Source organism: Leucoraja erinacea, chromosome 21 (assembly GCF_028641065.1).
Source record: "Leucoraja erinacea ecotype New England chromosome 21, Leri_hhj_1, whole genome shotgun sequence".
NCBI lineage: Eukaryota > Metazoa > Chordata > Chondrichthyes > Rajiformes > Rajidae > Leucoraja > Leucoraja erinaceus.
The window spans coordinates 7508072-7532357 of record NC_073397.1 but is presented as its reverse complement, the minus strand read 5'-3'; the positions used below and the strand labels follow the sequence as shown (position 1 = coordinate 7532357).

At 43.9% G+C, this 24286-nt stretch overlaps 1 protein-coding gene across 1 annotated transcript in view; it reads right to left on the bottom strand.

The window, feature by feature from the left end:
• The window catches only part of vapb (VAMP (vesicle-associated membrane protein)-associated protein B and C), an 83919-nt gene extending 59860 nt beyond the window's left edge, over positions 1-24059 (bottom strand). Inside the window, exon 1 of the mRNA XM_055652030.1 lies at positions 23907-24059. Within this exon, the coding sequence (XP_055508005.1) occupies positions 23907-23964 (58 nt within the window). The 5' untranslated portion in view covers positions 23965-24059. The remainder of the gene's footprint in view (positions 1-23906) is intronic.
• Between the last annotated feature and the right edge of the window lie 227 nt (positions 24060-24286).

Sequence of the window (24286 nt, the reverse complement as noted above, 5' to 3'; positions counted from 1 at the left end):
AACTGGAAGTTTTATTGCTGTCGGTCTGATGGAATGAAAAGGCACCCAGAGCCAACACCGACTCCTGGGGCACCTCTCTCAAATGTATAGCATTATATCTGGTTAACCACTCCTATTGGCAATCAATGAGTACACAAAGATTGTGACGTGGCACTGGCTAAACGATATTCTGCAAGCTTGACAATGACACCTGGTTGTTTGATTGACCTGCAGATGCTGGTTTAAACTGAAGATAGACACAAAAAGCTGGAGTAACTCAGCGGGTTAGACAGCAGCTCGGTAGAAAATGAATTTTTCAGCTCGAGACCCTTCTTAAGACTGTCTGACCTGCTGAGTTACTCCAGCTTTTTGTGTCTATCTAATGTCATACGGTTGTTTGATTGGTCTGCAGGCTAACTTCCGAATTAACATTCCAGTCCCAAGAGGAACATTTTGGAATAGGATTTATTTTGTCATGTCTGAATCAAATGCTGAGGATATGCCAGTCCAATTGGTACTAATATCAGACAATCATGGAATTGTTGCAGCACAGAAGGTGACTGTTCAAGGCTATGCTGGTGTCAAGAGCAATCACATCAATGGTGTTCCTCCACAGCTTTCCAATTTATTCATTTATAATTCTCATTTGAAAGCTGATTGATGCTTTTCACCATCTCTTCATGCAATGAATCTCAGAATGTAACTACTCCCAGTAAAAAAGTTTGGCCTCATCAACTACATATCTTTTGGTCTAAAATTTTCCATCCACACCCCCTGGTCCTTGAATCATCTGCTGATGGGGAAAAACGTTTCTTTAAGTCCAGTTATCATCTTGTATACCTCTATTAAACAATCTTACTAAGCTTCCTTGCTCCAGTGGGATGGAATTGCCCTGCTGGGTTTATAATTGATGATGAGCAAGGCAAAATATTGTATATCCCTTATTCACAAGATGCAGAGGTACCCAACAGCACTAGCAGTCATGACCGACCCTACAAGTTCTTGTGAAAACGAAGCACACCTTCACACCAAGGAGCCATCATGTGGCACATCCACTATGTTAAATGGGATAGATTGAGAACCGGTATAACAGTTGTTCAAAACAGGTAATTCAAGTCATCCTTTGGTCAAATAGCAATAGTAGTATATATTATCCAAATCTGTAACTGCGCAGCATGACACATCCCTCATCAGATGGCAAGTAATTGCACCACTCCCGTTCAATGTGCAGAAAGCTAAGCCACGAGCAGCATCGGGGTTTCTAAACATTAGATGTCAACCTGTAGAATTTACACAGAATTATACAGATGCTGAACAGTGGCATGTTATTAGCATAACTAAAGGGCCTGTTGATGAAGCTGAATTTTAGTAAAAAATATAAGAAGATATTAAATTGGTTTCTGGGCTAGCTTACAGCTTATATTTAGTGTCAAATTAGGCTTTCCTCAGGTTGCGGGGTGTGTGAGATAACATTGTCTCCCAAGTGAAGGAGCTAGAGAGATATCTTTGAAGTGAGATGCCATAAACCAAATGACCAATGTTTATGGGGGAGGATGCAATAAAGCAGATGGCCTATGTTTATGAGGGACCAAGTGACAAAGAAGATATACAATGTTTTTAGTATATCTTGTACCATGTAAAAAAAAGGTTTGATGTGATGCATTCTGTGGAAACCTTTTCCAGTACTTCTGACCATGACTAATGTCTGTGGAATGTGATAAGGGGACAAAAAACCTATTTAAAGCAATGTAATTCTGTTGTTCAGAGAAGGTGGCTGAGCACAGTCAAGTGTCTGTGTTGGTCACTTGACTGGAGTTCTCCCTCCCTTCCATCGGCCGATGTTAAGTAAAGTTTTGAACTGGTCTACCAAACAGTTTGTGTGGTGTCTGTTTATTAAGAAGCGAACCTGGTTTAGTAGTTAAGATAAGTAGCTTTTTCACTGTCCCACTTGCCGATTTTTTCGGCGACTGTCGGCATCATTGACTGATTTATTGACGCGCGGTGTCTCATCAAATGACGCAACATTTGTCGCCGCTGGATTTTGAAATGTTCAAAATCTTTCACCGACCCTGATACTTCAGTCAACGATGCCGGCGGTGGCCGAAAAAAATCGCCAAGTGAGGCCCTCAATAGATCAGATCAAAACCCTGCAATTTTCCTATGTTCAGAATGAACAGTAGATGGAAATTAAAAATACAGGAGAAAATGGCTCCAAGAAAACCTTCACACACAACACTGGCAGAGTTCAGAATCTAAACACAAAAGAAAGATTGAAGCACCTGCAATCACATTTTGCCAGGATTGCCAGAAACAATGATAATGACCAGTAAATGAACATCAAGAAACTGCAGATGCCGGAAATCCAAAATAAAATCAGAAAACGTGAGAAACACCCAGCAGGTCAGGCAACATCAATACAAAGACATCCAAGAACCTGATGTGAACTAAGGTCCTACTAAAAACATTCAGCTAATTTGACTTACACTTATGATAAAAGAATACAAATATTTGGTTAAATGAATATGGATCCACCAACATGCCACCAACAGTCACGCCAACAGCTGACCAATCACATCTTTTGTTCAAATTTCTCAGGAAAGCTAAAATATGTGCAAATAATTGCATGGAGAAAATCCAAATCAAGTTGGAAATCTGAAATAAGATAAATACTGGGGATTTTCAGTAGGTCAGGTAGCATACGTGGAGAGAGAAAGTTAATATTTTAGATTAAAGAAGCAAGAAAGTAAATCTGTTTAAAGCTGCAGAGATGAGGTGCAGGGATGAGGGTGTGTTTGTAATAGGGTGGAGACCAGGGTTATCCAAATGACTTGCTTTTGGTGCCAACTAATTAATCATAGCTAATCTGCCTGGAGGCATACAAGTCGAGAGAGATGCACAAGGACAGAGATAAAACAGTGTGGCAAAACTGAGATACAGAACACATCAGCTACTGTAATTCTGGGGAAAAAAAAGAATACTTGAAATAATCAGAGGATCAGATAGCATAGATGGAGTGAAAAAGCCCTAATGTTACAAATATCAGAACTGGCCTGCTCTGACACAATCAGGAAAGGATAGCGATCTGGAATTGTTGAATTGCCATAATGATCCCCAATGTGCCTGGATGGAAGTCATAGGTAGACAAAAATGCTGGAGAAAATCAGCGGGTGAGGCAGCATCTATGGAGCAAAGGAAATAGGCGATGTTTCGGGTCGAGACCCTTCTTCAGACGGATGGAAAGTCATGGAAGTGATGGAAGTCATGGTACTGTTCCTCAAGTTCCTAGCAAACCTCACTGGAACAGTGCAGGAGGCCAACATCAAAGGTCAGTGGGACTAGGATGGAGAATTTAAGCACCGCTGCAAAAGGTAGCTCGGGGCCATTCTTCACAATACAATGGAGCGTTTCGTTTATTTTGTTTAGTTTACAGATACAGCGCGGAAACACGCCCTTCGGCCCATCGGGTCCGCGCCGACCAGCGATCCTCGCACATTAACACTATCCGACACACACACACTAGGGACAATTTTCACATTTACCAAGCCAATTAACCTACATACCTGCACGTCTTTGGAGTGTGGGAGGAAACCGAAGATCTCGGAGAAAACCCACGCAGGTCACAGGGAGAATGTACAAACTCCGTACAGGCAGCACCCGTAGTCGGGATCGACCCCGGGTCTCCGGCGCTGCATCCGCTGTAAGGCAGCAACTCTACTGTTGCGCCACCGTGCCACCCTTCAACACCATGCCGACCTTTTGCATACCCAATCTGTGTGGCGATCACACTGAGCATTGAATACAATACACTGAATTAGAAAATAGGCAGGCGGATTTTGCTTCACCTGGAAGGACTGTTTTGGAAGGGACACAGTAAAATAGCATATCCTGCAGTTGTATGAAACTGCAAATAGGAATGGTTGATAGTGATGTTTAATGTGGAAAACTCAACAGTGTCTGGTCTACGAAAAAGGAACACAAATCCAGTATAACTCTAAAAAAGGAATACAAATCCAGAATCTGACCTTCCTGTCCTCGCCCTCCTCCATGGCCAGAGTGCAGACCACCATAAATTGGAGGCGCAGCACCTCATATTTCGCTTGGGCAGTTTGCACCCCAGCGGTATGAACATTGACTTCTCTAATTTCAGTTAGTCCTTGCTTTCTCCTCCGTTTCTCAACTCTCCTTCAGCCCATTGGCTCAACCTCTTCCTTTCCTCTCCCCCCCCCCCCACCCCCCCAACACCCTCACATCAGTCTGAAGAAGTGTTTCGGCCTGAAAACGTTGCCTATTTCCTTTGCTCCATAGATGCTGCCTCACCCTCTGAGTTTCTCCAGCATTTTTGTCTACCTCCAGTATAACTAATTGGTGTGCACTGAGGCTATTGTCATTCATCAGTCAGGATACAAGGTACAAATGACAATACTATTGCCTCACGTTTGCTCAGACTTGGTCCCACAGCCCACTAAATTCCAAATTTCATCAGAGCATTGGTCCAAATATGATCATTCCAGGCTGTTAGGAGATCCGCAGTGGAATAGGCCTGTTGGAAACCAACCCGAATTACTTGTGATAGGTGCGCATTATTGGAATAGGACATAAAATAGGCCCAAAGTAATAATGTCAGATCATTGACTATTTATTGTGGCTACATAAAGATTCATACAACATCTTCTGCAAGGCAAGGGGTAGGAACAGGAGTGAACATTTTGTTAACACCACAAATGAAAGCAGCAGTGTCCCAGATTAATAAATTCAATCATGCTGTCTCGGTAAGATCAAGCAACAACTTGAGATCTGTTATTGGACATGTATGACTGATCGTGGAATGAATGCAGGCAAAAAGAGCAATATGACAACAGCAAGACATTAAAAACTAAAGCAACTTAAGTACTGCCACACTTGCTACACAATTCCTTAATAGATAAAGCACCAGGTTCTGGTATGCTATTGAGTAATAGTGACCATGCAATACATGGAATGCAATCAACGCTGAATTAGATATTCTTATGTAGAATTTGAGTGCAAGAAACTTCCATGCCTTATCTGAAGTGAGCACAGCGACTGGCCTAGACTTCCCACTCCCAACTAATGTCCAGTAACCATGTCTGGAAAGTCATACATATGACTCGTATTTTTACAATGAGGCCCTGTGGTCAACTTGTCTGGCTCTATCGTTGTATGCACAGAAAGAAAAAACATGTCTGGATACCAGGTGAGCTCAGTGGGTGTTTGATAGAGCACTTATGTAATTCCTGTTACAGAAGATGGATGAACAATGGAGAAATAAATTGTGCTGGGATACTGGAAAATAAATTATATGCAGAATATGAAATGCAAACATAAATGTTCAAGGATATTAAGATATGTCAATTTCTCAATGTACCACTGCCCTCTTTGTAAACACAAACCCTGTGGCACTTCCAAGGGACTAAATTTAGCTCCCAAAAGGATTGTAGATGTTATAATGTCTAAATTGACACCAATTAGCCTCATGACATGACTTATCCATTACAGGAAGCATAAGGAACTGCAAAATCTGGATCTTGAGCAAGAACACAAAGTGCGAGAAGAACTCAGCGGGTCAAGCAGCATCTGTAGAGAGTGTAGATGGGCAACCGTTCTGGTCAAGACCCTTCTTCAGGACTTTTATTAACTTTGACTTTAAGTATTCATTTCCTGTCTGAAACTGCTGCCACCAACATCCGAGGGAGTGCAGTTGAGAAACAAAAATTTCCTGCATTCTTTTTTTTTTTAAATTGTGTGAATCAATGCTTTTCACCACTATGCCACTCGTTATTGAAATGGGTTTCACACATCTACTCTAACAAAACTTTTCAACTTTAAATGCCTCACTCAAATTTCCCTAATCAAATTTTCAGCTCTCTACATCCTGAAATGTTTCATTTTGGGTCATCTGGTAAATCTCTTCTGTACCCTCTGCAAGGTCCTTCTTGTGCAGTGCCCTGAATAGTTTATAGCCTAAAGTCTAACCAGTGATTTTATAAAATTTTAGCATAACGTAAAAGCTTATGTTTTCTGTATGTCTATAAAGCCATAGGTTCTGTGTGATTTTCAAATAGCCTTTTACCATGTTATGCGACTTGAAAGATTGATGAATGTGAACCCTCCATACCCCCATTAAAACGGAATTGATTTTGCTTCACATCAGAATGGAATAAAGCCACTTAGAATAAATAGAGTAGGATAAATATCAGAGAGTATAGCAAAATTTTACAATTACGAATTAGCAACATTTACCAGTGAAAAGGCACAAAGTGCTGGTGTAATTCAGCAGGTCAGGCAGCATCTCTGGAGAACATGGCTAGGTGACCTTTTGAGTTAGGACCCTTCTTCAGACTGTGGTAGTGGGAGGAGAGAGGGAGTGGGTAGAAAGCTGGAAGAGAGGAGGGGCCGGACAAAGTCGGGCAAGTGATAGATGGATACAGGTATGGAGAGTTTTGACTAGGCAGATGGTGGAAAAAGGTTAGAGATGAAAAGACAGAAGGAATGAGACAAAAGGATTGAAGAGTTGCAAATTGTGAATGGGGAGAAAGGAATGTAGGTGGAAGGGGAGATGAGAAAAGCGCCTGAATACAGGTGGGACACAGGATGGAGGTTGGAGGTTGTGGGTGGGGTGGGGGGTGATTTGGTAAGTTACCCAAAATTGGATTTGGATAATACAATGTTCATACTCAAGCAGAAAATGTTACTCCAGTTTGCGTATGGCCTCACTCTGGCAACGGAGGCCCTCCAGGACAGAAAAGTCAGTACGAGAACTGGAAGAGCAATGGTTAGCTACCGTGAGATCCAGTTGACCTTGGCAGACCAAGCACAGGTGATCGGCAAAACAGTGGGAAAAGTGTATGCTTGGTCATGCCGAAGTAAAGAAGACCACGTCAGGAATACCGGGTACAGTAGATGCTGGTGTCCATGGATGGATATGAAGACGGTTGTATAGGGGCAGGTATTACATCTTGTTGCAGAAGGTGGTACTTGGCGAGGTATGTTGGGAAGAACTGCAGATCCTGGTTTAAACCGAAGATAGACACAAAAAGCTGCAGTAACTTTGGATCACAGTATCACTGTAGAAAATGAATAGGTGACATTTTTCAGGTCGAGATCCTTCGTCAGACTGAGAGTCAGGGGAAAAGGAGACAAGAGTAATAGAGATATAGAACAAATGGATGAAATTATTTCAAATGCAATACATGCAAAAAAGTAATGATGGCTTGGGTTGGGGAGGGACGGAGAGAGAAGGGATGCAAGGGTTACTTGAAGTTAAAGGAATTAATATTCATACCGCTAGGCTGTAAGCTGTCCCTGCAAAGCATGAGACGCTGTTCCTCCAATTTGCATTTGGCATTACAGGTGCACAACCTTTTATCCGAAAGCCTTGGGACCAGACACTTGTCAGATTTTGGACATTTTCGGATTTCCGAATGGAAGATTTTTAGCGTAGATTAGGTAGGTAGCGCGGGCGGCTTGAAAAGTCTGGAGCGGCTGCCTCCTCCCCGGAGACCGGGGAATCATTGTAAATCATTGCATAAATGTTAGTCAGTTAGTTTGGAGGGATTTTATGTGGCGGTGGTGGTGGGGGGGGGGTGGGGGGGTGGGGGGGGTGAAGGGGGAAACTTTAATTCTTAGCCCCCTACCTGGTCGGCGACTCCCAACATCGCGGAGCTGGGGGCTCCGTCCGGCCGCGGGCGGCGCCGGTTGGAGCTCCGACCCCGGCAACTCTACCCCTGGCTGCGAGGCGCTCCAAATCCAGCGCCGCCCGCGGCCGGACGCCCGCAGCCCCAGCTCCTTGAATGTTGGGAGTCGGCGGCCACAGTGCTCCGGAGCTTACCGCACGGCGACCCGGTAAGGCATTGCCCGCTCCCCGCGACGCCGCCGACTCCCAACATTCGCGGAGCTGGGGCTGCGGGCGTCCGGCCGCGGGCGGCAGTGGATTTGGAGCGCCTCGCAGCCAGTGGTAGAGTTGCCGGGGTCGGAGCTACAACTGGCGCCTCCCGCAGCTGGGAGTTGGCGGCCACAGCGCTGCGGAGCTTACTGCACGGCGACCCGGTAAGGCATTGACCGCTCCCCGCCTCTCCGACCAGATAGGGGACTAAGAATTAAAGTTTACCCCTTCACACCCCCCCCCCCCCACCCCCTTCACATAAAAGCCCTCCAAACTAACTGACTAACATTTAAGCAATGATTTACAGATGTTTAAGTGTCTCCCCGGTCTCCGGGGAGGAGGCAGCCGCTACAGTAGTACAGACCTGGGTTGACCGTGGGTCGTTTCGGGTCAAGTTTGGCGCCAAACGCGAGCTTTGGTGTGCAGATGACATCCTGGAAAAAATGGCCGGTTTTCGGAGTTTTTCGGTTTCCGGAACTCCGGATAAAAGGTTGTGCACCTGTACTTTGGAAAAGGAGGATGCCCAGGACAGAAAGGTCAGTGTGAGAATGGAAAAGGGAATTAGAGTATATGGTAACCAGGAGATCAGGTAGGCCCAGGCAGATTGTGGTGCTTTGTGGAGGAAGGGTGAGTGAACCAAGGATTTGTGGACAGAGTGATCTCTGCGGAAGGAGGAAAGGGGTGGGCATGGGAAGACGTGACAGATGGTGGGATCATATTGGAGGTGGCAGAAATGTTGGAGAATGATGCGTTGGATGCAGAGGCTGGTGGGGTTAAAGGCCTGGAGAAATTCTATCCTTGTTCCATCTAGGGGGAGATTGAACGAGATACAGAGGAATGAGGGATCCATCTATGACAGCAGCAGGGAAAACCATGTTTACTAAAGAAAAAGGATATCTTGGATATCCTCGAGTGAAAAGCCTCATCTTTTAGTTTAGAGATACAGCACGGAAACAGGCCCTCCCGCACATTAACACTATTGACAATTTTTACATTTACCAAGCCAATTAACCTACAAACCTGTAAGTCTTTGGAGTGTGGGAGGAAACCGAAGGTCTCGGAGAAAACCCACGCAGGTCATGGGGAGAACGTGCAAACTCCGTACAGACAGCACCCATAGTCGGGATCGAACCCGTGTCTCCGGCGCTGCATTCGCTGTAAGGCAGCAACTCTATCGCTGCGTCACCGTGACGGCCCACATCTTGGGAGCAGATATGGCGGAGACAGAAAAATTGAAGGTAGGGTGGGAGGAGATGTAGCCCTGATTATTCCGGGAGTCAGTGGGTTTGTTGTAAACATCAGTTGATAGTCTGCCCCCTGTGATGGAGACAAAAAGTTCAAGAAAGGACCATCTCTGACACCTCTTGCCCCTTTTTTGATCTGAAGGGGTTTGACCTGAAACGTCACCCATTCCTTTCTCCAGAGATGCTACCTGTCCCGCTGAGTTACTCCAGCTTTTTATGTCTATCTCTGTCTCCATTACAGGGAACCTTTGAGGGGAGGTAGAAGTTAGTGGTAACGTCAATGAAATCAACGAGTTCTACACAGGTGCAGAAGGCAGCCCCAATGCAGTCGCTGATGTAGCTAAGAAAGAGTTGGGAGATAGTGACATAGCTGGGGGCCATACAAGTGCCCACAGCTACACCTTTAACTTGTAGAAAGTGAGAGAAGTCAAATGAGAAGTTATTGAGGATAAGGACAAGTTCCGACAGGCTGAGGAGAGTGTTAGCAGAGGAAATTGATTACCAGCAGTTAGCCCGCGATTTTAAATACAAATAGCAAGGAGGAATATTACTTAAACTCGCAGGATATTCCAAAACAACATAGAAGGCCTCCATTTGGACAACTGAGTCTATGCTAGCTCACAGATTAATTAATTTCTCCCACTAATTTTCCCTGTAACCTATATTCCCAACCTATATACCGCCCACTTACACAGTAGCTCTAGTTAGAATCTGGTGTTCCAGACCTATACCTTGACTCTGGCTGCACTCCAGACCCTTGGATCTGAACACAGATCCCTCTTGATCTCTGCATCCCCGACTCGCATTCTAGACTAATGTACATACAAGATGCCAGACCATCAGGATTGGCAAACAAATTGACACAAAATTATCAGAGTTATATGCCTGTTACAACATAATGATCACCATCCATCCTTAATTTAAATGCACAACGGTTCTGACATCCCACCTCCATCATGACACTAATGCCGAGACTGGAGAGCTTGAATTTTTGGGAGAGACTGGATCGGCTAGGCCACTTTTCATTGGAATAAAGGAGGTTGGCATGTGATCTCAAAGGTTTCTACAATCATGAGGCACATCGACAAGGTAGATAGCCACAGTCTTTACCCCCAGGATAAGGAAGCCTACAACCCGAGGGAATCAATCTATGATAACCTAAAGATTTAAAAGGGATCAGAGGGTTAGGTTTTTCACAGTGGTGTGTATTTGGAAGAAGCGGCCAGAGTAAATAATAGAGCAACATTAAAAAAAACTTTGGACAGTTACATGGATAGGAAGAGTTTAGAGGGTATGGGCCTCTTACAGAGGGATATGGACCAAAACCAGGCAAATGGTACTAACTCAGCTTGGAATCTGGCTTGCATGGATACTTTGGACAAAGGGACATTGCCCATGCTGTATAACTCTGGCTGCCTAGTATCATACATTACAAATGGCACAGCAGAAATCTTCAGATAGTATGCTCTTATTTTAAATAGAATAATTTCAACAACATTAAATTCCCTGCCAAGGTAAGAAATGTACTTCTTTTTATTTACCACGATGTAAAATCTTATTTTGCTCTGTTAAGTTCAAAAGATTTTACTGATCTCAAGCAGTGCAACTAAAAACAACTTCCTTCAATAACCCATGATATCATTTGAGTAATTGTACACTTCAAAATAAAAGAAAATATCCTTCCTAAAATACTGCTGGAACTGAAGGTAGTTCTAGCGGTCTAACATTCTGATACCATAACAAATTTGCTTCATCAAATTCGTTAGTGGAATAAATACTCAATTAAGAAAAAGGAAAATTAGCATAATTTTACTTTTAAATGTATATTTTTTTGTAGTATAGTCTCCAAGTGGATCAATGCAATACTTCTTGTTTTGGTCTACAGGCCAGATCAAGAATGAGCGGCAGGCCTGCACCATTGATTACGTGGGGAACAAATTTTAGAAAAGTTGGGACCTCACTCACAAATCTAATTAAAACAAAATTTGAACTGATATCCCATACAATTGAATTATATTTTCTCATTTTTTAAGCTATCGTTCACCTGACAGGTGGACCATCAGCTGGTTACTCTATTTCAATTTCAACACACAACCTCTCTGGCAAAACACCAGTGCACCGCCTTGATCATGTAGTTAAACGTTTTGGAGTAGATCTTGAATTATAACTTTCTGACACAAATACATGGGCGCTAACATTTGAGATCATCTTTTGCCATAAACATTTTTGTATTAAGTAGAATGTTATTGTTTTTTTTCAAATTCAGAGGAACCAGGTGAAGCACAGCATTTTCAAACGGGGTTATGATCCAAGCCAGGCTAATGAATGTCAATGAGCTTTAGAGTCCAGGTAAAGCAGTCCATAACCAACTGAGCATAGGCCAGGATGGTAGCCAGCATTAATTTGGTCTCAAGAATACCAGTGGAAAATAACAAAAATACTGTAGTTTGAGAGGCTTAAGCTAGCAGAGGTGTTATATTGTGGTACAAAATACAAGGAGTTTCACTCTGTCAGCCCAAAACTGAAAATTTACATGGAGGGGCATAGCAGCTCAGCTGCTCAAAGGAGAATTTGGTCATTCTTTTCCTCTACTGCACAGCCTAACATTTATCAAGTTCAAAAAGAAATTTGTACTGAAGTACATATTGAAAAGGGATCTGTGAGTTTTCAACATTATATCTAATGAAACAAATTAAATAATAAAACCTACTGTTGCTAAACATACAGTGGTGGTGTGTTCTGCGGCACACTAAATGTTTGCTCGATTCTATCAAGAGGTTTTGGGTCTAATTCATTTACTCATTAAGTGCATTAATTTTGCTCTTATGCATGTGACATTATCAAAATCCACAATACTATTACACACATCTGTACGTCAGAAAACAAATAGGCTGTCTGGTGCAAGATGCTCCCCTGGAGTTAACAGAGTATGTTTATGAGAAAATACACCGGTACCCAAATTAGCATGAGCTCTCTAATGTGTTGATTCATTATACTGCTCTTGGTTCTCAGGTCCAAAACTCACCGATTTGCACCTCCTGTACTTTAAAAAAAATCATAGGTTCAAGCTGTATATTCAATGTCATGAACCGGATGCAGATCTCTGCCCTAACAGCACACAGAAACCTGGGTGTTGATGGGTCATTAACAACCTCCGAGGTCAGTGTGGAAAGAATGCCTGTGGGGACTAGTGTTTGGTGGACTGGTGTGAACAGTGTAGCCATTCAGAGCCGAGACATGGAGTTCAGGCTATGTACCCCACCTAGTAAGTGTTGGGGACTGGCAGAATCTACTCCATCACCTCTTGTTTTATGCAATGAGAGTAGCTATACCTCCCTATAAATGGATGCACAGCTCTTCCTACCTGGCTCCCAACACGCTTACTAATTTGAAGGAAACTGCAGGCTGGGGAGGGCTGTGCAGTCAAGTATAGACAGAGGGACACAGCAGCTTTCAGCATATCCAGGTGATGAGAGTCTAGGATCCGTGTGATCTGCCACAGATGCTGCCAATCCCCAGCAATGCCCTGCAGGCACCATGCTGGCCAGGGTACAACTTTGAGTCTCAGATCTCATTGCTGACCAGCTGCACTGTTGTCCCACCTAACACATATCCTCAAAGGCAGCCTCTCCCCACCAAACCACATGGTAATTCCTTGCTGGATTCATGCAAGGTTTGCAGCATAGCAGCAAACAAAAATTAGGAGGAGAGTTTTGCGGCATGGTGGCGCTGGGGTAGAGTCACTGCCTTTCAGCGACAGAGACCCAGGTTCAATCCTGATTACGGGTGCTGCCTGTACAGAGTTTGTACGTTCTCCCCGTGACCTGCATGGGGTTTCTCTGGAATCTCTGGTTTCCTCCCACACTCCAAAGACGTATAGGTTTGTACGTAAATTGGCTTGATATAATTGTAAATTGTCCCTAGCGTGTGTAGGATAGTGTAAGTGTGCAGGGATTGCTGGTCAGCGTGGACTCAGTGGGCTGAAGGACCTGCTTCTGAGCTGTATCTCTAAAACTAAAATAGGTTGCACCAGGCTCCCAGTACGGTAATGCTGTTCTGCATCTAAAATGCTATAATGACCATTATTCCAACAGCACACTCATTCCTGGAAACACATGCTGTGTGCTGATCAAAGTACCATTGCAGCCCGTGTTGAATTCATTCTTCTAAAATTGCAATAGAGAAACAGGGTGAGGACATGGATTAGATAATTAGTCACAACCCCAAGAGCTTGGATCCTAAACTAAGCCGAATAGATCAGACACTTAAGATTCTAACTCTGTTGGGAACATAGGATTGGAAGAATCCATTGTACAGATTTGAGAAGTACGAATTCAGTGATCCAAACACTGAAGAGCCTCTTGATGGATAGGTAACATTTAGAGAGAGCTCAAAGGGGTCTGTAACATTGACATCTCCATTTCCCCATTGAATACACAGATAGGACTTCACACAGATGTACATGGCTCCTCAGTCTCCATCTTCCATGAAAGATATATTGAACTAAAAGCCTGCAGCTTTCGATATTGGAGGACGAAGAGAGATCATTGGTTCTTACTCTTGCTTGGAACCACATAATGAGGAATTTGGAAACTAGCAAATAATATGAACTCAAAGGAGAGATGAACAGTAACATTGTAATGAGGAAAACCAAATATTTTTTAAATCATTCACTTCACAGAGGCACTAAAATAAAGCAACATTAATACTTGATTGAATGATGCAATAAAAATAGAAGTTAAAGGGTCTTGAAATTGAAAGATCTTTTGATCTTAATATGTAACCCATTGATAATTTGAATTTTGGCATGTTAAAATAAACTAGTAGGACACAATGTAACGTTGTATAAATTCCTGAAATACTCAAATATATGCAAGTTTCTTCTTTTTTTTGTAGCAAATTATAACTATGCAACACCTAGAACTATTTCAGCACTTTCATAAATGTTATAATTTCCTCAACAGTGTGGTTCCTGTGCTTTATATCCTCCTAAACTTCCTTCGTCATTAAAACACAGAACAAATAACCAACCGGACGGACCGAAATTAACACAGAACGTCTGTGAACTCAAAAAGGAAATTCCCTTTGACCCTTGAAACTTACTCTGCCATTCAAGATCACAACTGATGTTTCACCTCAACACCATTTTCTTGTGCTACCCCATATCCCTCGTTTCCCATATTATGCAGAAATTTACTGATACCAGTTTTGAATGAACACATTGCAGAGTCACCACCAGAGTCTGCATGAAGCAATTTCTCATGTTAAATGGCCGTCCTCTTATTCTAGGCTCCATGGCCAGAGGAAACATTCTGATGCATCAAACCTATCAAGTCCTTCAAGAATTTTTAAAGTTTCAATGAAAACTTAGCATATTCTTCAAAACTCTAGAATACAGGCCTAGTCTACTCAATCACTCATACAACAACAAAAAAATCACCTTGCCTGGAAACAATCTCATGAATCTTCACTGCATTCCCTTCGTGGGAAGTATATTCTTTTCCAGGCAAGGAGACAAAACTACGTAGTAACTCCAGGTGCAGTTTCACCAATGCCCTGTTTAATTGCAGTGACATCTTTACTCCAATTGACGATAGAACGGTATAGTACAGGAACAGGCCCTTCAGCCCACAATGTCAGTGCTAAACATGATGCCAAATTAAATAAATCTCTTCGACATGCACATGATCCAGACCCCCTCCATTCACTGTATATTCATCTAAAAGCCTCTTAAACACCACCATCGTGTCTGGTTCCACCATCAGCCTAGTAGTGTGTTCAGGACACCTACTGCTCTCCATGTAAAATAAAACACTATTGCACAACCTCTAAACAACCCCCCCCTCGCATCTTAAGGCTATATCCTCTTGTTGTATTTGACATTTCCTTCCTGTGGGAAATTTTGTTTGACTGTCTACCATATCCATGCCCTTCACAATTTTATAAATGTCTATCAAGACTTTCCCACAGCCTCTGACGCTCCAAAGAAAACAATCCAGGTTTGTACAACTTCTCCTTTTAGCTAATATCCTCTATTGCATCCTGGTAAACCTCTTCTGCATCATTTTCACATCCTGAACATCCTGTGTGTAATGAGACGACCAGAGCTGCACACAATACTCCAAATGTGGCCTGACAAAAGTTTCATAAAGCTGCAAAATAGGTTCCCGACTTACACTCAAGACAAATATACCACAAGCCTACATTATCGCTGTCTACTTGAGTTGCTACTTTCAGGGAGTTATGGATTTCAAGATCCCTCCATACATCAAAACTATTCAGTGTCTGATACGAGAATTTTCCCGAACAGTCTGTGACCCATAGCACTGTGGCTTTAGCACTACGTTTAAAGCACATAGCGCTGTGGCCGATAGCGCTATATTTAATACCCCCATAGTGCTGCAGCACGCAGGTCACAGAGAGAACATACAAACTCCGTACCGCTGCACCACCGTGACCACCAATTCCTGTAAGGACTCCATCCCCTACTCCCAATTCCTCCATCTGCGCTGCTTCTGCACCCAGAATGAGAGTGTTCCACACTAGGGCATCGGAGATGTCCTAATTCTTCAGGGAACGGGGTTCCCCTCTTCTACTATAGATGAGGCTCTCACCAGGCTCTCTCTTCTATACCCCCGTGACTCCGCTCTCATTCCCCATCCCCCCCCCACTCGTAACAAGGGCAGAGTTCCCCTTGTCCTCACCTTCCGCCCTACCAGCTGTCACATACAACAAATAATCCTCCGACATTTTCGCCACCTCCAACGTGATCCCACCACTTGAAACATCTTCCCATCTCCTCCCCTGTCTGCTTTCCGCAGAGACCGCTCCCTCTGCAACTCCCTTGAGAATTCGTCCCTTCCCACCCGAACCACCCCCTCTCCGGGCACTTTCCCTTGCAACTGCAATAAATGCTACACTTGTCGTTTTACCTCCCCCCTTGACTCCATTCAAGGACCCAAGTAGTCTTTCCAGGTGTGGCAGATGTTCACCTGCACCTCCTCCAACCTCATCTATTGCATCCGTTGCTCTAGATGTCAGCTGCTCTACATCGGTGAGACCAAGTGTAAGCTTGGCGATCGCTTCGCCCAACACCTCCGCTCGGTTCGCAATAACCAACCTGATCTCCCGGTGGCTCAGCACTTTAACTCCCCCTCCCATTCCGAAACCGACCTTTCTGTCCTGGGCCTCCTCCATGGCCAGAGTGAGGACCACCGTAAATTGGTGGAGCAGCACTTGGGCAGTTTGCACCCTAGCGGTATGAACATTGACTTCTCTAATTTCAGGTAGTCCCTACTTTCTCCCCACCTCAGCTCTCCCTCAGCACACTGTCTCCGCCTCTTCCTTTCTTCTTCCCGCCCCCCCACCCTCACATCAGTCTGAAGAAGGGTCTCGACCCAAAACGTTGCCTATTTCCTTCGCTCCATAGATGCTGCCTCACCCGCTGAGTTTCTCCAGCATTTTTGTCTAGCTTCGATTTTCCAGCATCTGCAGTTCCTTCTTAACTAATAAATCTGTTGTGTTCATGTACGAGAAGGGTTCACTGATGGGCTGAGTCGCGATCAGCGCCGCGGATCGAGGCAGACAGAGAGAGTGTACTGGTGTAAAACTGGACTCCACGCATACCGCGGCAAGTATTGTTTTTGTCCTCTCTTGCCAATAAAACGGATTTGCAACTAAACGAACAAGTCTTTTTCTGTTCTACTAGTCAGATCCTTTAACCTGTTCCATTATAACAGCGTCCTGCCATTAACTGTATACTTTCCCCTTAGATTTCACATTCCAAATTGCAATACTTCACAGATGCCTGGATTAAACTCCATCTGCCGCATTTTCACCCATATCTCTAAAGGGGCTGTCCCACTTGGGTGACCTAATTGGTGAGTTTAGAAGAGTTCAGGAGTTAGAAAAAATGTCACGTTGAAGACCTCCTTCGACTATGTAGAAGACCTCCTTCAACTATGTTGAAGATTAGCTTCGACTACCTACGACTAGCTACGGGAAAATTGTGGAGAGTGAAGATGACCTCCTTCGACCTCCTTTCAACTCTGATGAAGACTATCTACGACTACCTTCGACTACCCTCGATTACCTACGACTAACATGCCGACCTACTACGACTAAACCTACGAGGAAAAAAAGTATCGATTTTTTTCCATGGCGACCTTTTTTTACTCGTGGGCATTTTTCAACATTGAAAAATACGCCGCGACCTAGCTGAGGCCTCGAATACCCAGGGATTACTCTCGAGCATGAAGGAGAGTTACAAAGACCTCCTACAACCTCGTGTCGACCATGCTGCGAGAATGAGTCGAGGGCAAACTCGCGGATTAGGTCGCCCAAGTGGGACAGCCCCTTAACTGATCTGTGTCGTGCTATATCCATTGACAGCCTTCCTAACTGTCTGCAACCACCAATTTTTGTGTCTTCCGCAAACTTACTAACCATCTCATCTACATTTTTGACCAACCTCTAGCCAGAATGACACCACTACTCTCTGCGTTTTAATGGGTTAGGCAGTTCTGATTCCAAGTGACCAAGTCACCATGGATCCCATACATCTTAATTTCTGAATCGGCCTGCCGTGAGGTGCCTTGTCAAATACCTCACTAAGATCCATGTAAATAACACCCACGGCTCTACCATCAATTGATCTTTCATCACCTCCGAAAAATCTCAATCAACTCAGCAACACATGACCTGCCAAGAGAAAGGCAAGCTGAATGTTCCCAATTAGACCATTCTCTTTCAAATACAAGTAAAGCCTATCCCTCAAAATGCTCTCCAATAGCTTCCTCACCCCTAACGCGAGGCTCGTCAGCGGTTCATTTCCTGGACTACCCCCATTTCCCTTAAGAAAAGGAATAACACGAGCTACCCTCCCAGTCTTCTGGGACCATACGTGTAGCAGAGAGGATGCAAAGATCTTCATCAAGGACAATGCAATCTCCTCTCTTGCCTCTCTCAATAATGTGGAATAGATCCTGGAGACTCATCTAATGCTGTTAATACTGTTCAAGAGACCCAACATGGCATTCTTCTTGATCTTAAAATGTCCTTGTATGTTAGTACACCCTACATCGATCTCACTAGCCTCCATTTCCTTCTCCTTAGTGAATACCAATGCACATAATCCTTTCGCTAAATGTTGGCTTTCAGTAAAATGTGTACATAGACACCTAGGTCCCTTTGGCCAATATTGGTAGGGTCTTGGGAAATGTTGAGGAGACAGACCTCGCAATACAAGTCCATAGTTCCCTCAAAGTGACAATGCAGATAGTTAGGAACACTGATCTTCATTAGTCAGAACACTGAATACTGAAGTAGGAAGGCACTGCTCCAACGTTATAAAACCTTGGTCAGATTAGACCTCAGCTGTGTGCAGGTCTGGTCACCAAGTTATAGAAAGGGAGTAATGTCACAGAGGATGCAGATGAGAATCTGCCTGGGATGTTACCTGGAATGGAGCAGTTTAATTATAAGGAGAAACTGGAAAAGCTACAAAGCTACAAACCACATAGGTGGTTATGTGGGGATATGATAGACATATATAAGAGTATAAAGAATATCGATGGGATTGTGTGTAGGAAACTACATGTCAGATGTACGTAAAGTTAGTTTAGGGCATGGGGAAAAAAAGATTCAGAGGGGATCTTACTTCACCCAGAGAGTGGCAAGTAACTGGAACACAATGTCTGAGCGTGTTGGAGTCCAGAGATGGGTCAGTGACAGCTTTTACGTAGTGTCTGGATGACCACTTCAATTGCCTAATCATAGAAAGCTATGGACCAAGTGCAGGGGGATGGGATTAATAGGGAATGGTGCCCACTAGTGTGGTTGGCGTGTGTGGTTTACTAATATACAAACGGTCTGTTTTCATGCCGTAAGATTCTATAAATATACATATTTAGTCTCATTATTTAAAATATATTCAGCTGAAATAAATATTTAACAGTGAAGCACAGGAACAGGCCCTTCAAAACTTTTTTCACACAGAGAGTGGTGAATCTCTGGAATTCTCTGCCGCAGAAGGTAGTTGAGGCCAGTTCATTGGCTATATTTAAGAGGGAGTTAGATGTGGCCCTTGTGGCTAAAGGGATCAGGGGGTATGGAGAGAAGGCAGGAACAGGATACCGAGTTAGATGATCAGCCATGATCATATTTAATGGTGGTGCAGGCTCGAAGGGCCGAATGGCCTACTCCTGCACCTATTTTCTATGTTTCTATGTTTCACTCCACAAGGTCCATGACGAACATGATAGCAAATGAAACTAATCTCCTTTGCCTACACATGATCCACATCCTTCCTTCCCCAGCATAAACATGTACATATGTAAAAACCATCTCATTGATGTGATTACCTTAATTTCAAACAGTTGCAAGTTACTCTTTACAAATTTCTGTGGAAAGTGGGAAATTTGATCTGTTCTGAAATTACCAAAGGTTAAAATCTATTAAAACATATATTAAACAATTCTTTTCAACTCAACTTGACCGTTTCCCTAATCCTCCGTATAATTTACAGGAATATTCTCGCAACACTGTTCATTGTCACTGATTTGGAGCCCACTCTGATCAAGTAATCCCAAGAACTATTCCTAAAGGTTGATGTCTTGTCAATGCCACACAGCGTAAGGATGTGAGATTGTTCACCTTCGGTAATTGTCGTGTGTCATGACAATTTCAAAATATTGTACAGATTCATCAAGGTTAAATGAAGGAAGGGCGCTTGAATGATTGCTTGAGACCCAGAGAGGGAGCCTGCATGGGAATACTTTAAGCTGCATCTATCTGCTTACATTGGAATGTAAGAAAGCAAAGTTTGACATGGGTGAAATTGTCGTGATCCAGGCCATTTTAAGTAGTAATTTTCAGTCGCTCTTTATTTGGTACAACGAGCAGTTCGTATTGCTAGTTTGGTCTTTCTACTGAGAAGTTGAATCGGTAATCAGTGTTTATGCATCATGTTAGCATTGTATTGAAATGCAATCACTGCATACACTGTTGTGGGCGACAAGGTTCAGCAAAGGAAATGTCAGCTGACAAAGGTGGTACCAAACTGTTGCAACTCTTCCAAGTGGCCAGTGATTTAGAATGAAGCTGTAGCATCTGACTCAATCACTACTTACCTATAGAAATAGATATTTTTAATGAACAGTTAAATATTCTGGTTATTACTGCAGTTTGTTTCTTGAGACATGTCCACTTTGATCTTAAACAGGCACACACTAACGTGATTTTATTCCTAATTTTTATTGAAAAGTTCCAGCATTTGTAAGAAAAAGCAATTTAAAAAGGGTGCCTTTTAGACGTAAAACGCTGAAGTTGGAATATTGAGGGTAAATTGGTGTGTTCTAGTTAACCTCATTTTCAGTCAATTTGTGCAGTTTTATTTGAAGGTGATATATTTTCTAAAGCTACTGCTACCAGCTGGTGTCCACTTGCAAAACTGAGCTTTTGCCATATTGACCTTATTAGTGTTGTTCCCTTCTCCCTCACTTGCATCCTTCCCTTTAAATGCATCTGTACTAATCTTCTTGCGCTTCACTTTGTGGCAGCAAGCGTCACATTTTCACCATTGTTTTGGTAACATAGTTTCTTCTATATTCCTCATTGGATTTCTGCGGCTTTAATGGCAAAATCTTGGGAAGAGCCATAGTATTAAATGTTGTGCACAGCATCCAATAGAAGTAAAACAACAAAAAGGCCTGATCTTCATTTTAATATGAAAAACAGCCTGTTCCCATCCATGTTCCATTAGTGGAATGCAAGATGATGAGCTGATTTTTTTTTCCTCCTTGTATGTTGTACTGCATTCTAGTGTCTGTCCGGACTGACAGCAACTTGCTTAGAACAGGTGAGTACTAATGTAGAGCAACCTTCTCTGCAGTGTTTAGTATCCCTCTGGCTGGTGCATATTTTGACCCAGTGTCTCATGACATGGAATGTGATGCTATACAGTGGATGCTTGCTTCCGCTATTATTGAAAAGTGTTTGTATCAGAATGAGCACCTGAAAATAACAGGACATTTACAATGCATATTTTAGAGTTTTTTAGTCCATTAATCTCGCTATTTCTGTGTGGAGATTTATTTTCCCCCTCTGGCTTATTTTTGTGTTATCCCATCACCATCCCCTTTGCATTGCGAGCCTCTCCATTCATGTTATAATTCTTCTCAAGAGCTTGGTTATTTTTAGTATAACTGCCAGAAACTGTTGATTGTTACAAATGTGATTCCGCTATTTAAGAAAGGAAAAGAGAAAATTATGAACTACAGATCTGTTTACCTCATGCAGTTAAGAGGGGAAAATTTTAGAATCAATATTGAAGGATGTAATCAGAGCATCTTGATTAGAATAATAGAATTGAGCAGTGTCAGCTCGTATTTGCGAAAGGAAAATCATGTTTGACTTATCTATTGGGGATCTCTGGGGATGTCACTCCAGAAAAAATAAGGAAGGTCAGTGGGTGTGGTTATTTGAGTTTTTCCATAAGGCTTTGATAATGTCACTTACAATCAGTTAATAATGTTAGAGAACACAGGGTGGAGTTAATATTGTTGGAGAATTGGTTTTCGGACAGGAAGTAAAGAGGGAATGTAAAATAACCCTTCTCGGTTTGGTGAGCTGTGATGTGTAGTGCCACTGTGATTGGTGCTTGGACTCCAATTTTTCACAGTCTTTGATATGTTACAGATTAGGCTGAAGGGGAAATAAAATGTATTTCTAATTTTACTAATGTTACAAAATGACTGGATTTTGAAAAGGAAGGCGGATGTAAAGAGACTTCAAGGGGATTATGGATAAACTCAAGTGAGTGGGCCAGAGCTTGGCAGATGCATTGTAATGTAAATGCAAAGTTATCCATGAGTGCACAACAAAATTATAAGCCGAATCGATAGGGTAGACAGTCAGAACCTTTTTCCCCCCCATGGTGGAAATGTTTTGGACTAGAGGGCGTAGCTTTAAGATGAGAAGTGCAATGTTTAATGGAGACGTGCAAGGCTGGTTTTTTTTGTATACGTGGAGTGGTGGGTGCCTGGAACGCGCTGCAGGTGATGGCATTGGTAGCATATACGACAGTTTCACTCATCTAATGCTGTTAATACTGTTCAAGAGACCCAACATGGCATTCTTCTTGATCTCAAAATGTCCTTGTATGTTACACCCTACATCGATCTCACTAGCCTCCATTTCCTTCTCCTTAGTGAATACCAATGCACGTAATCCTTTAATACCTCGCCTGCACCCACTAACTTCAATTTCCTCCTGTATCCTTGAGTGGTCCTATCCTCTTCCTAGGTTACACAGAAAAGCTGGAGAAACTCAGCGGGTGCAGCAGCATCTATGGAGCGAAGGAAATAGGCAACGTTTCGGGCCGAAACCCTTCTCCAGCATCTGCAGTTCCCTCTTTAACACTATCCTCTTCCTAGTTACTTTCTTGTTTTTAATTTATGCATGAAATACCTTGAGCATTACTTTTTTGTAATAAACACCAACATGCCACTAGCTTTTCCATTTGCTAAATGTTGGCTTTCAGTAAAATGTGTACAAAGACACCTAGGTCCCTTTGGCCAATATTGGTAGGGTCTTGGGAAATGTTGAGGAAACAGACCTCGCAATACAAGTCCATAGTTCCCTCAAAGTGACAATGCAGATAGTTAGGAACACTGGTCTTCATTAGTCAGAGCACTAAATACTGAAGTAGGAAGGCACTGCTCCAACGTTATAAAACCTTGGTCAGATTAGACCTCAGCTGTGTGCAGGTCTGGTCACCAAGTTATAGAAAGGGAGTAATGTCACAGAGGATGCAGATGAGAATCTGCCTGGGATGTTACCTGGAATGGAGCAGTTTAATTATAAGGAGAAACTGGAAAAGCTACATATTTTCTCGCTGAAGCGGAGGTGGTTATGCGGGGATATGCTAGACATATATAAGAGTATAAAGAATATCGACAGGATTGTGTGTAGGAAACTACAGGTCAGATGAAGAGAAGGGCACGGGGGGAGTGGGACGTATCAGGGGCTGAGGTTAGAAGCATGGCATGGGCGGGGGTGGGGAGGTGGCAGGAAAGAAGAGGTCCCAGTTAGTTAGAGGAGCTAGAAAAGGTGGGGGAACAGGATAGAATGTCCCTAGGAAAGAGGGCGGGAGGAGAATGATTGTTAACTGAGATGACTAATATCCTAGTATTTTGGCTCATATCCTAGTATTTTGGGAAGAGGGGAATTAGTAATTCCAGAATGAGAAGGGCAAATTTTGGGGGATGTGGGTCGACGACTGGATTCACCCTGTGGTGTCAGCTGTTGCGGAGGGAGAAGGAGTCTTAGCTGGAGAGGAGGGAAAGCTGCTGGTCCAGGAGGTGGCTCCGGGTCCTGCAAGCATTCGGCAAGAAGAGCCAGCAGGACAGGGTGGTCAGGAAGCGGCCGGAGAAGGGTTCACTCGCCATAAAGATGGGGGATGTGCCGGCCACTGCTGGAAGAAACACCGGTGGAGGGATGGATGGATGGATGGATGGAGAGAAGCGTTTGTCGACCCGCTGGTCAAGCAACGGGCAGAGCCCGGGCACCAGGGGACAGGGCGAGCCGATGTCCTCGGAGCACGGGTCAAGCCAGGACGATGCCGCCAAAGGCGGAGGCAGCAGCGCAGCGGCCACCGCGACACCCGAGGCTGCGGCCTAGCCGCCCTCCCCGCAGAGCTCAACTGTGAAGGGCGTCGGGAACCGACAAGGAGCGGCCCGGCCGTTACAGAAGGTCGCCCCCGGAACCGCTGTCCCGCCGCTTACCTTTGAATTTGAGCTCATTGGGCGGCTCGAGTACGAGGACCTGTTCGGTGCGGGCCATGGCGGATAGAGCGGCACCGACAGAGGAGCGACCGGGGCAGAGCAGCGCCTGACGTCAGCACGGCCCGCCACCGCCGCCAGCGGCGCCAGCCCGCACTGCAGCCCGAGCGCCACTGCAACACGCCTGCCGTGTCCGTGTACACCCATGTCCCACTCCCAGCTAGCGCTGGAGCCAGCGCACGCCCCACTATAACATGCCACCGATTCAGCAAAAACGACCCCGTGCCCAGAGAGCCCCGGCACACCAGCGGAGCACACTGCAACTTGTCTTTAATGCCCATGCGGAGAAGAAGTCGCCGCCATTGTAACACGCCTGCAATGCA